The 12968-nt window shown below is 38.5% G+C and overlaps 1 protein-coding gene across 16 annotated transcripts in view; it reads right to left on the reverse strand.

The window, feature by feature from the left end:
- The window catches only part of TRIM2 (tripartite motif containing 2), a 109324-nt gene that overhangs the window by 7390 nt on the left and 88966 nt on the right, over positions 1-12968 (reverse strand). For 14 of the 16 annotated variants that reach the window (XM_038134614.1, XM_038134608.1, XM_038134602.1 and 11 more), the window contains 4 exons: positions 10656-10759; positions 9307-9474; positions 2411-2591; positions 712-782 (listed from right to left, as the gene is read on the reverse strand). In XM_038134614.1, the coding sequence (XP_037990542.1) occupies positions 712-782; positions 2411-2591; positions 9307-9474; positions 10656-10759 (524 nt within the window). The remainder of the gene's footprint in view (positions 1-711; positions 783-2410; positions 2592-9306; positions 9475-10655; positions 10760-12968) is intronic. The other 2 variants (XM_038134616.1, XM_038134617.1) reach the window with 1 other exon arrangement.

Here is a 12968-nt window from a genome sequence, read left to right on the forward strand (position 1 = left end):
GAATGCCTGAGAACAAACACACACAGGTGAGGCATTTCTGAAGTGGTATATCTCCTTCACAGACATTTGCCAACACATCTCAGCATGTTTCCTTGGTTTGGTTTATTACTGGGACAAAAAAATAAACTTCCTATCATACCATGACTTTAACAGGCTGAGAGTCAGGAATTCCCATGGGTGTAAGGACTAGTGGCCAGTTCTGCCCAGTGCAGGAGGCACTGAATGAAAACCAATAGTTACATGGGTTTCAAGAGAATGAGGTTTTAAAATGGGTCCAGTAATATTAAAGTTTATAGGTATGGAATTTAAAGACTGTCATGTATCTTTACTTTGTTATAATTTTACAACTAGAAATGTGGAAAGCTTTTACTGGTAAATTCAAAAGCCAGACTTTTAAAAGAAGACAGAACACAGAGTCAATAACAGGTTTGGCAGAGGGCTACTAAAAATAAGTAGAGTTGAAATTATTTATTTATGTTTAAGCAACTGTATTAGAGACCATTATAGTGACACCAAAGGCAATGGACTATATCTTCACCAAGTGATGCACTGCATGCAAAGTTCTCTGAAAGTGCTGTCCCTATAGCAGAGCTATATCACACCCCCTGTATGGAGTGTGATCTCTGGTTTTAACAATATGTTGTTTTCCCCAAGAAAAGTATCACAAGTATCATAATAAAATTCAACTTTCCAAGTTGCCATTGACAGTACCTTGACAGAATGGTTATGAAAATCTGTAATGATAATTTCATTGTTGCTGTTTACAGCTGCAAAATGAGGACCTGCAATGCAGAAAAAGAAGAAAAAAATAGTAATACCATTAAAATAAAAAATATGGTTAAATTTTAAAAAAATCAGCCTGCCAGCATACTATGTTTGGCTTCTGAGCAATAGCAGTCCAAATGGGAATACCAATTTCAAATTAAGAGTCATTTTACTTCATGGTTTCTTTAAAAGTTCAGCATGCTTTTTGTAAACCCAAATAATTTCTTTTTCAACCAGTTGTCAGCTATTGTTACCAATAAGCATTGTTGATTTCTCCCTCTATTGTATACATATGACTATGCAGAGATTTATGGGCTTATTAACAAGACAAAACATGAAGTGCTTAAGCATAAAGTTGTGTATACACTGAAAATTGTAATTAAAAATGTTCCTGTAAATTCTTAATTGAAATATTTTATGCTCTGTGTGCTCACATCTTACAAGCATTTGAGCTAACAAGTTTTAGGATAAATAAAAAAGTTACTTGGAAGACCACTGTCAGGGAAAAAAGGACATTGTTTGCTTTATGTTGTGTATTGCAAATTTGAGTAAAAAACAAATGGTAGCTTGAAAACAGGTAAGTACCCAAATTAAAACACTTGGTGCTATTTTGGGTTATTAAACAGAACAAAACTCAGTTTCAATTTTCATAGCATATCAGGGTGAACTATAAAAGAAGTGAAAAATTTTATCTTGAAAACATTCAAGTATTGACAATTTACCTGTTTTCTGTAGCCTATCAGCAAGAACAGGTGATATATTTCTCAAATGCACTGTTGGGAAGTATTTGCCTACTTATTTTCAGGAGGTGTTTTTGCAGATTTTTGAAGGAAAAGAAATAGAGATACCCAGAAAATTTAGCTGTGTTAGAGCCCAAGCTCTCATAAATGATATATATTATGCCATAACACATTGCAAGAGATCTTAGGATAAAAACACATTGAAGCTATTCCTCTCTTTCACTGTGAACCAGTCAAAATATAAGACAATGAAACTACATACTAAAAATGACTCAATGCCCGTAAAATAACTTGCATACCTAATTTGGCATCTTCGTTTCAAATTTTGAAAGAACAGCTATTTACTTAAAATATATCAGTGGGGTTGTTCTGGTTTTTAAACTTAAATGCATGTTCTGCTTGAAAGCCAGTATGTGTAAGCAGTCAGCTGAGTATAAATGGTAATTTCCCCAAACTTACATTGGCTGTTCCATAACTCTGCCTTCCTGATATCAATCTTAACACTACCCTATTACTCTCATTTTCTAAGAGATACCACTTAGGGCATTGGGTTTTGTGTGTCTGATGATTGGAAGCACAAAGCACAGCATCTGAGTTGATTGTGATGAACAGCTTATTGTGGCAATTACAAAGCACTTATAAAATGCTAGTTAAGATCAGTCTTTCTTGGGTCACTGATCTGAAATGTTTCCAGGCATAGGGAGGTAGATGAAACAATCTGGTTACAGTTACATTTGCAGAACAGATGTTGCAGTCTGCCTGACCAATCAAGCAAATAGGAGCTGTAAGTCTAGCAGAACCTCTCCCCTGGAGGATAAAGGAGTAGGAATACAGCATCTTCAACATGCTCAAACATCATGCAAAATGTGAGCAGAAGAGGCAAGAAAAGGGGATTTACATATTACCATCAAGTGTACCTGCAAACTGCTTGTCACCATTTCCTCGACTTCCGAACCTGGTGACTATTTTCCCATTTGGCTGGAAGATGAAGACACAGCATGCTTTATTGTCCACTACAATGATGTGTCCATTACGATCCACTGAAACACCTTTAGGGCCCATGAGCTTTCCAGATCCAATTTTGGCCTAAAAGGGAAAACACAAAACAGGAAAATATGATGGCATGATAGAAATTAGTTAGTACAGTTTAAAAGATTGTATTACAGGCACAGAGCAGAATGGAGAGGCTTTTTTTATCAAAAGTTGGAAGCAATAGTTTTTATCAGCTCTTACCATGTACTTCATAATTTTTTTCTTCAGCTGAAAATAAAGTCTGCTTTCTGTATGTCTTTTCTGGACTGAAAAATCTGCCACCTCAGCAACTGAGTCCAAATATACAACTCATAAGAAATACAGTCATCAGATTTGTGTGAGTTGATAAACCTATCAGAAGTGTCTGTATATCCAGCATTAGGGTACCAGCAGAATACGCAGACAAGCAGAAAGGACTTTAGTCTCCTATTGTGTGCTGCTCCTGAGTCCAGCAACCACCTTGATGGACAGGGACACATCTTTATCACTGCCTGCATCAAAGAAATCAGAGTTCTTGGAGCATCAGGGCTGGGTGAGATGTAGGCTATGATATCCTCTGTTGCTTTTCTTGGGTTAGTAAGACACCAGCACCTTCTGAGTGCTCTCAGAAAGAATTTGAGCAGACCTAAGGTTCAGGCTAACCCTCTATCTTCCACCAGATTCCACATGAGATTGCTTCACTTGCTGCTTAGACACATGAAGTGTCAGCTGAAAACTGCAAAAGGGGAGAGGATTATGTTGCCAAACAACAAATGAAGTAATCTTTGAAACACTAAACAAATCAAAGCTTGTTCCTGTCTTAGGTAAATAAAATTATTTCCATCATTTTAAACAGGCCTTGTGACTACCAAAACCATCTGCCAGCATAATCAGTAACAGGAGGGGAATCGTATACAATATTTCACTGGAGAAACGTGCAGTGGAGATGAGATGGATCTCATAACAGTAAATTATTTGAAAAGGCTAGAAAGCTGTCAAATCCAAAAATGCCAGAAGCATGCTTTAGTAGGTTTAAAAAGAAAGGATTCTTAAAAGAGGATCTAAGCAACAGAGCAAGCAGAAATTGAGACCAAGCCTTCAAAGAATCCATGAGCTACCTGGGCATATACCCAAGAAGACTCTAGGATCACCTCACAATCCATTCCGCGTTTTTCACCATTCAGCTCTTTTTTAGGCTGAGATTCTACAAACTGTTTTAATCTACATAAAATCAGTAGGGTTTTGACCTTTCAGTTTAAAAACGTTGTAAATACCCAATTGATTGTGTTGGAATGGAGCAACTTGCATCCTGCTTATATACCTTTTTTTTAAATTGATAGACAGATTTGAAAGCACTTAATCAGGCTGGTTTCAAAAGTCTTTTCTGGACAGACAATCCACCAGAGAGGCTGTGTTGAAATTATGGATTCCAGAACTTTCAGATTCTGTAGTAATTTGTGACAGACATATCCTACAAACTGAGGTTCATATCTTGGTGAAGAACATACTTTTCTGTTTGCCTTGGAATTTAAATGAAATATATATTAAGGTGTTCATCTTATTTATGAAACAAGGCCATCTTTCACCTCACTGCCTTTGCAGAGTGAGACAGATCACCCCCTAGAACAAGCAATACTGAGAGTCACTGAATCATTTCAGTTGGAAAAGACCTCTAGGACTGAGTCCAAGCATTAACCTAACACTGTCATATTTACCATTAAACCATGTTCACAACTACCACATCTACTTCTGACTTCTCTGCCCCTCTCCCCTCCCTCCTGCAACTGGTGAGTAGCAGTGGGACAGGTTACAAGGCATTGAGAAAATCCATTGCCTAACTCATTTTTCTCATGTCCCTGATGTTTTCAAAGCAAACAGAAAGAGCTCTCCTATCCTTAGTAAGTCCCATGCTCCTATTGCGTGGTACATTCTTGTAGGTGGGGTTGTAAAAAATAGGAATGATCCTAAAATAAAGCCACCTGGGCACCCTGAGGATGGCTGCTACTAAGCCACTACACAACTTTATTCAGTCTCCCGTAAAGAAAATTCCAGGGAGCAAATCTTGCAGCTTCAAGACTATGCTTAGCCAACATGCAATGATCTTGTGTCAGTTTTATGTTCACGTACATATCCTGTTATAAACTGCAAAATATTTAGGCAAAATCCACCTAATTGAATCATGCTAAAATACCCCCAGGAAAAACTATTACAATTTATTTTGTGTTCACCAGGGGAAAGATATCAGCAGATCTACAAAATTTATTCAGTTTGCATAACAACAAAGCAGCAAAATCATAAATCAAATGCAAATATGTAGATGTATTTCTTTTGGGATGATTAAATCATATTCCCCTCTTTCCTTTGGGATGGCCATGCGGTTGTCTGCTTGAGCATTGCACCACCTCCTTACCATCTTTCCAGGATTCCTATGGAAAATGACTCAGACTCATGAGTACAGTGTCTTCCTGCCCATATAAACACATATGGAAAAATATAACAAATAAATCACATACTACATTAATGGGCACTCAGTGCTGAGAAGACTAATAAAAATCACTATTCTTGGGCCAGGTTTAAAATATAATTTGCAAGAAGCAATAAAGTATGCCCAGCTAGAGTTTGCAATGCTTTTTACTGAAAATCTGTTCCCAGTTTAGATCAAAATATGCTGATGACACATTACTGGATCTGGCTGAACATATTCTTTGTATATTTTTATTTCAGAAAGTTTCTTAGAATTATAGGTTTGATTATTTAGAACAGAACATTATGAAACCCAGTCACTCCCATTAAGTGTATGAATGGAAGTATTTTCAGGCTTTTTTTCCATTAGAAATGAATACAGTATAATGAATCATGTAAACCCTTAATACAAATAATGTGTTTAATTTAATTCAGTCAGGGACATTATGTCCCTTATTTTATAGGCTCTTAGGAATTTAGACTGGTTTTCAAGCATGTGTTTATAAAGTCACTGTACCAGGTTGGAAAATATTCTACTGTGGGATATTCCTAGAGGTAACAAACAAACAAACAAACAAACAAACAAACAACCAGAAACCCCAAAAAACCCAATCAGCCTACATAAAAATTTATTAATACTTTTCCACTGTAGAAGTAAGTGCGTTAGGGCTAAGTTTAACTTTACCATTCTTGTTGCTGTCTGAAAGGTTCAAGATTGTCAGGGATTAATTAAAAACTTTCAACAAACCATATTTTCCTGTTTGAGAACTTCTCTATTAAGGAGATACCACTTTGTCACACTTTGCAATATCACACAATAAGTGGATTTATCATTCATCTGACTGTCAAAATTAAACTGTGACCATTTAACCATACTGCCCATTCCCATTGGTACATGCAACCAGCTTCAGACAGCTCTTTCTTTAATTCTACTAGTGACACAAGGAAGAAGTCTGACATATTTAATATTTCCTTTAATCTTTTCCCACTTATCTAAACTTGATCTCGACTTGCAGAGCCCTGTTTGGTTGATAACAAGCTTGTCATCTTATATACAGCTCTTCAAAACTAGAAAGAAAACAATCCTCAGAGGAACAGGAATCATTCTCTTGGCTCTGTTGTCCAGTTCCTTCACTAGGTTTGAACACCACCTGGTGAGGAGCTGGTACAGCTGCTTCACCATGCCCTCTCTCCTTAGCCTAGTGCTGTATCTGCGGCAACAGCTTTCTCAGCAATTTCAGAGTACTTGACAGAGGAAGCCAGCACTGTTATTTGCTTTTTACAGATGAAGAAAATAAAGCACTGGGAAGTGAAATGGAAGATCACTGGTCACCCATGAGATCTGTGGCATAGCCAGAAACAGAAGCCCCAAATCCTAAGACCCAATCTGAATCTTTATCGTATCCAGGATAGTACAGTTGTTCATGTGAAGAAGCTCATGTTTTGGTGCAACCTTACATTAGAGTTTGCCCGCCTCTGCATTTATGTAAGTTTTCCAGCCTTGAGAAAACAGAACTCTGTCTTTGTTGCTGCCAGAACTGAGGAAGGTGACACTTTTCTGCCTGGCAGTGGAGGTTGCCAAGGGGAGTCAGTCCAGTGCTGTAATCAGGGACATGCCTGGGCTTGGCTCCAGGGAAATTTGCCTTACGGCTCACATGACTATTAAAATTCTGCTAAGGGAGAGTGAGTGTAAGTAAATACAGAAGGAAGGGGACAACATCAAAAATAGTTAGATTAAGCTCAAAACAGCCCCCTGATATTGCTGAGTTAACAACTAGCAGGCCACCTGCATCAGAGGTCTTACACAATGACTTGCAGGCACAGTACTTTGAAGGCAAATGCCATTATCCCTTTCTCTCTCTCTGTTATTTTAGCAAGTGCTGCCCAATTTAATCTGAGAAGGCCCCCGGAAGAATTACCACTGCCAACACACAAAAAATTACAAGGCTTTGCCCAGATTCCCACAGGCTAGATCTGTTACATCTATGTTCTGTGCTTTCAATACGTTTGATTTAACCCCATCATAGAATCATATCCAGAGCTGGAAGGGACCCACAAGGATCACCAAGTCCAACTCCCGGTCCTACACCATCATGCCCAACACATGCCCCATCCCTTCATAGCACTGACTGTCCCCATATCACAGTCTCACCCTTGACGGGCATGACCTCCCAGCCCTGTGTGTGTCCCCCCACAGTTCCCCCAGGCCCTATGCTCACCCCACCTGCACCCCTCCTCCCCAGCCCAGCTCTCCAACTACACTGTGCAGTACAGGATCCCCTGAACCAGTGCTGCAGCAATACAGGACCCTCTATTCCCATTACAGCTCTTCAGTGTGACCCTGTGCCCAGTGCCCATCCGTGTCTCCATCCCAGTGTTCCCACCGCCTCTCTCCTGCTCTCCCGATGCACATGCTCTGCCACCTGCCCTCCACCCAGCTCCTGCGCTTATGTGCTTATGCCAACCCTCTGTATAAAAAAATACTTCTACAAATATTTATTTTTCCTCTCATAAATATGGCTTATTGCATTCAATCTAAAAATAGTATTTTATAAAATTGATGTTACATCTCTCATTTAATCATTCTAGTCCCAAGAGCTATGAAGTCTGATGCATTACTTTGTATTAACCACACAAACACTGCCAACATCGCACAGCTTTTGCATTTTTTTGCAATCCAATGAAAACACTGACTAAAAACAAATCTAGGCTTCACATCAGAGGAACTACATTAATAATTAATTTTTTCCAATACCTGTCTCCCTGCTGGTAGTATATCACACATAGGGTCCTGGCTTCTCCAGAGCTTTTTCCTCCAGAGCTGGCACCATCCAAAATGCTGGATTTACAGCATATCTTAAGAAGGCAGGAAAACAAGCCCTCCATGTTCTGTGTCCAATTCACATAAAGGATGTTAACAATTATTTTAAACACACCTAGGATAATCAGAATATTTGGATTCTTAACTAAATTACGTACTCTTTGCATTTGTTTCGGTGTTTTCATTTCATTTAAGAACTTCAACCAAAACCAAGATTTTCCTGTGTAGATGTATGTTTTCAAAATTACTTGACAGCTAAGATCACATCCTCTCTGCAAATGCAAGTAATTTGTATTTTTTTAGCACTTGCATTACATTTTAGTATTGTTTTACTTTAGCTTGAAGTCCATACATGATCTGGATACTTCTAGAAGTGTACACACCAGTTTCTCAGATGGAGGTCACTGAGGACTACGTAAGTACAATTGCTTATTTGCATTTTTCACTTTGCAAAGACTATTCAGAGAAAGGCCATTTCTTGCTGCACACATGAGCAGCTCAGAACCTGAGCTTTTTGGCCATTAGGCTGCCAGAAGATTAGCCGAACAGGCCATATCTGCCCAATGCAGTACTCCAAAACTAAGTAACTATGGTAGAAATTTCCCTGCAGGTCTATTATCCCTATGACCAGTGAGTACAGCTAACCTCTGCCAGAGGTGGCTCTCTCTAATGTACATCATCAGACTTGGTCTCATGCATTCAGAGAACAGTACCAAATGGAGGAAATCTTTAATTCTCTCTAGAACTGCCCCTGAACCCAAGTGAAATAAATCTTGCAGGTTGGAAATCATCAATGTAGTGTAGTAGCTGCTATCTTATTTTATTCCCATTAAAGGGATCAGAGTTGCTATGAAAATATGAGTTTATTTTCCTTAGAATTTCTGATTTCTGAAACCTACAACATCGTTATTGTCTTTCAGTTTCTTCAGTGCATAACACACCAGCTAGAACACTCCTGTTTATGCTGTAGCACTGAAACAACACCCTGGGTTACCCTTCCTTGCTTTTATTACCAACAGGACCATACATAAATTATACACTATATTTGCTGAGAAGTATGGAATAAAAGAGGAATTCATCATCAGTCTGCTACCTTCTTTTTCTCCTCCATATGTCACTGAAGAGCTTCATGTACTCTTTGTAAGATTTTGTGTTTGTATATATCTGCACACACCCTTCTGTACAATCAGAGTACAAATGATATGAAGGTTGTTGAGCTAGTCCAACTAGCCTTGCTGGCACTTGCTGTCCTCAACCGTAAGGTATAGAAAGGCATCTGAGCACCCAGTATGGAACATGTTGTCTCTGCTTGGTGTAACATTAGCATTACTGCTGTGATCTCCTCCTGTTAATTATACCATGTGGCTGGGTCAGGGGTTTTCACATCACAACAATGGAATTTAGACTAAGCTACAGCCAAACTATGCAGTTCTTGAAAAATAATGTTACTTTGCATTCCTTTGTAAGACAGAGAAAGCTCGGGAGAGTTCACATAGTAACTCATACCTTAAATTTTCCATCTGATGAGAATATGCTAACCCATTTGTTATCATAGTCTGCAATAATGATGTCACCACTGGGATGCACAGCCACTCCTGTTGGCCGCTGCAGCTGGCCAGGAGACCTTCCTCGTATGCCAAAACGGCTTTTGAACTGACCATCATTGGAAAATATCTGTAATAGAAAGCAGGAATTTTAAATTATGTCCACATATGACCATCACCTATTTCTTGGAGCTTAGATTTTAGCAAGTTACTAATCAACACTATAGTCAGGAAGAGAGGTGGGAACATGAACCACTTTTACACAGTCCATATTTGAAAGTGATACATCTAATCTTAGAAGACCCTAATTTCAAAAAAAAGAAAATCTCATTGCACTGCTTTTTCAGTGAACTAAAAGTACTTCACAAACATTAATGAATTAGCTTCACAGTATCTCTCCCAGTGGGGAGGGTATGGTATTACTCCCTCACTAGAAATGAGGAAACTGAGGCACTGAGTGACTTGGCCACAGTCAAACACTAAGTCTGTGAAAAACACAGGAATATGTCCACTGGTTGTGTCCCCAAGCCAGGTAACTAGACACTGAAGTTCCTCTGAAGAGACTGCATATTACAAAGCACAAGGGTGCTGATGAATATTTGATTCTGTCTCTGTGAAAAAGCATGCAAATGAGTTCTCACGGCATGTGGCTTGCTGGTTCTCCCATACCAGAACAAGCGACACGCTGCTGCTGCCATGTTCATTGCTACCACATGGGCAGCCTGGAGAGTGATGACAAATTGTTAATGCTAAAAACGATACATGGCAAACAACAGAAAAAATGCAGCTTAGTTTTCACACAGGTTACAGAAGCCAAGAAATTACAAGTGTTGGGGTGCTACCACAGAAAAGATTTTATTATGATATCAGAAAGAGAAGTCAGTTAAATAGACTCAAAGCCACTTGAAAATGACATCATATCCTTTTTTTCTATTTGTACTTCCTAAAAAATTGTATTTGTGGCACCCTGCTCTAGATTTACATTTGAAAACATCAGAGTGATAAAATTTGCAATGTAAAATTATATTTACAGAAGGGCATTTTTCCAGATTATTGCACAACTTATTTTTTCATTCATTGCCAAACATCATAAGGAAGGGAAATAAACTCTGATGATGTATTAGATATAGTACAGATCTGAAAAAGATAGCTGCAGGTGAAAAAAATGGAAAATTAATGGATAATAAATTAAGCTTCCCTTGTATTTTCTACATCTAACTGAATTGTACAAAATGTGTCTTTCTGAGACTACAAAAAAGGGAGAGGTGTGGGGGTAAGGAGAAAAACACTGAAAGTGGCATATTCTCATACCTGCACACACTGGTTGTTACTGTCTGCTATTAATATTTTTCCATTTGTAGATGCAGCTACACCTTGAAGATTTGTAAATTCCCCTTTGTTTCTTCCTTTGGTGCCTAAAATTGAACACAAAGCACATAAGAAATCAGGTTAGACAGGACTAATCAGTTAGGGCCCAAATGCCAACACATCCAATTATTACATTTCTGATCAAAGAATTTCTATTTTGAAGAGTTCTTCTCACAGCTACAACTTCAAAGAACCCTCTCAGTAACAGATACACAATTCTACTGACAAGACAGGATTGTTTAAAGGACTGTTCTCACTCTTCAGCATGTGTCACCCAAGCCCCCATCAACATTAATTGCCTCTTCAGCCTTCCTAAATCAGTGCTCACAAATTGCCTCTTGCATGAGGAAAGCAGTAAAAGCTTTTTACATAAGCAATGGACTTTTTTAAACTGCAGATTTTTATTCTCCTGAAAGGGGGAGTACCTGGGAACATACAGAGAGGGGCTAAGATAAGAACCTGGACAGATGACACGGCTTTAGCTAAGTCTCCTTAGTGAAATCACAAAGGTGGGATAGAACATATCACTTTGCATGGAGCTGTTTCAAGACAGGGAAGTTTCCTATTCCCTTATATATAGTATGTAGTCATAGGCTTCAAAGATTCCCTTAGCAGGAAAATTCAGATGAAGAACTGGCTTTGAATGAATCAGACTTGTGGGCCAATGAAGATCAGCACCTGGAGACTGAATGCTTCTGGAGAGACCTTGGATTGTTCCAACAAAGCAGCGTCCACACACACACAAGTCTCATTTTAACCCAGGATAAATGCACTTGTGAGTTATATAGAACAGTAAGTCTTTTAACCAGGGCTTAGGGTGATAAGGAGTTGTAAAATGTCCGTTTTTCACAAAGTTAGGTGGCTTATTACTTAGATGTTTGTTCTGAGACATTCCAAAGGGCATCACAGAGCAAACTGGTGTCTTTAGAAGATCAGCCCCAAAGTGGCTGGTCCAAATTACACCTGGAACAGAGGAATAGGATCCAAATTCCTGATTCATTTGTAAAGGAGGCTCAGGGGTCCTTAGAAAATACTCCAGTTGTGATCTTGGACTCCAAGGTTATTCATAATAAATGAAGGAATCCTGAAACAAAACAAAAAAAGCCCAGCAAACAACCACCAACTCTATAAGCTGTACTTTCCAAGACATGGATGCAGTGCTGTTTTTCCTGGTGAAGTATTTTTTACAAGCATTCACTGGCTGTGTATCTGGCATTAACTGGTTCCAATATATGGTTGTAATTGAAAAACTTGTATTTCATTTTAGTCAGTCCACAATATTCTAGAGTGCAGTGATTCAAACTGTTCTGACTGTGACGCCTAATATAAGACATATACATCAGCTCTAATTTGTATTTAGCTTTCATCAGGGATGTGAATGCTTGTAACAACCCTTCTTTCTTCTGTGGTGATGGCTGTGGGATGCATATTTCCTGTCACTGACTAACAAGGAACATTTAATTTCTCTGCACTCAGTGCTGCAGGAATGTTCCTTTGTTTCAAGACTTATTTTCTTCAACTCCACCCGCTTCATCCTCTAAACAAGGCAAATCCTTTTCAGTTTTTGTACTGCAAGGGAAAAGTACATATTCAGGGAATAGTGAGTTACATACCAATTACATTACCCATACTTGAGCCATTTCTGTTTATTCTTTTAATAAGCAATGCCTGAGGGATGCATGCAGCAATTTTTTTTCCACCATATGCTAATGATAAGTTTCCTTCTTGCTTCTTAGCCAAAGAGAATAGATGAAAAGAGAGAAACATTCCTTTTACTACTGAGAGTAAAGGGAAAACATTTGTTAGAAAAGAGGAGGCATAAGCTAGAGCATCTGGAAGTAACTAACACAAACTTTATGGAATCTATGCTCTTTAGCCTTAGAAAAATGTTCTTGAAAGTCAAGGAATTTTGTTTTTAAATATAAGAGACTCCTATATAAAAAGTTACTCATAGTGTTCTTCAGTGGAACCTTGTAAATATACATCAAAGGAAAAACTGAAGAAATTACCCAGGAATGTCATAGTCACGTTTCACAATAAGATTAAGAAATAGCAATATATTAGCACAGTGTGTAAATGAAATTCAGCTCCATGCAACGTCCTTGTAACTAGCACTTTGCAGCAATTAAACCTATTACCTAGCGCCTAATCTGCATACAGGCCCTTAGACAGTCCCCTCTGCAATGGCAGAAATTCCTCTGCAGAAGAAAGCTTACTTCCTAATGTATGTTCAAGAGGAAATCAGATAACTTTGAA

The sequence above is a fragment of the Motacilla alba genome, chromosome 4, assembly GCF_015832195.1.
Source record: "Motacilla alba alba isolate MOTALB_02 chromosome 4, Motacilla_alba_V1.0_pri, whole genome shotgun sequence".
In the NCBI taxonomy this organism is placed as follows: domain Eukaryota; kingdom Metazoa; phylum Chordata; class Aves; order Passeriformes; family Motacillidae; genus Motacilla; species Motacilla alba.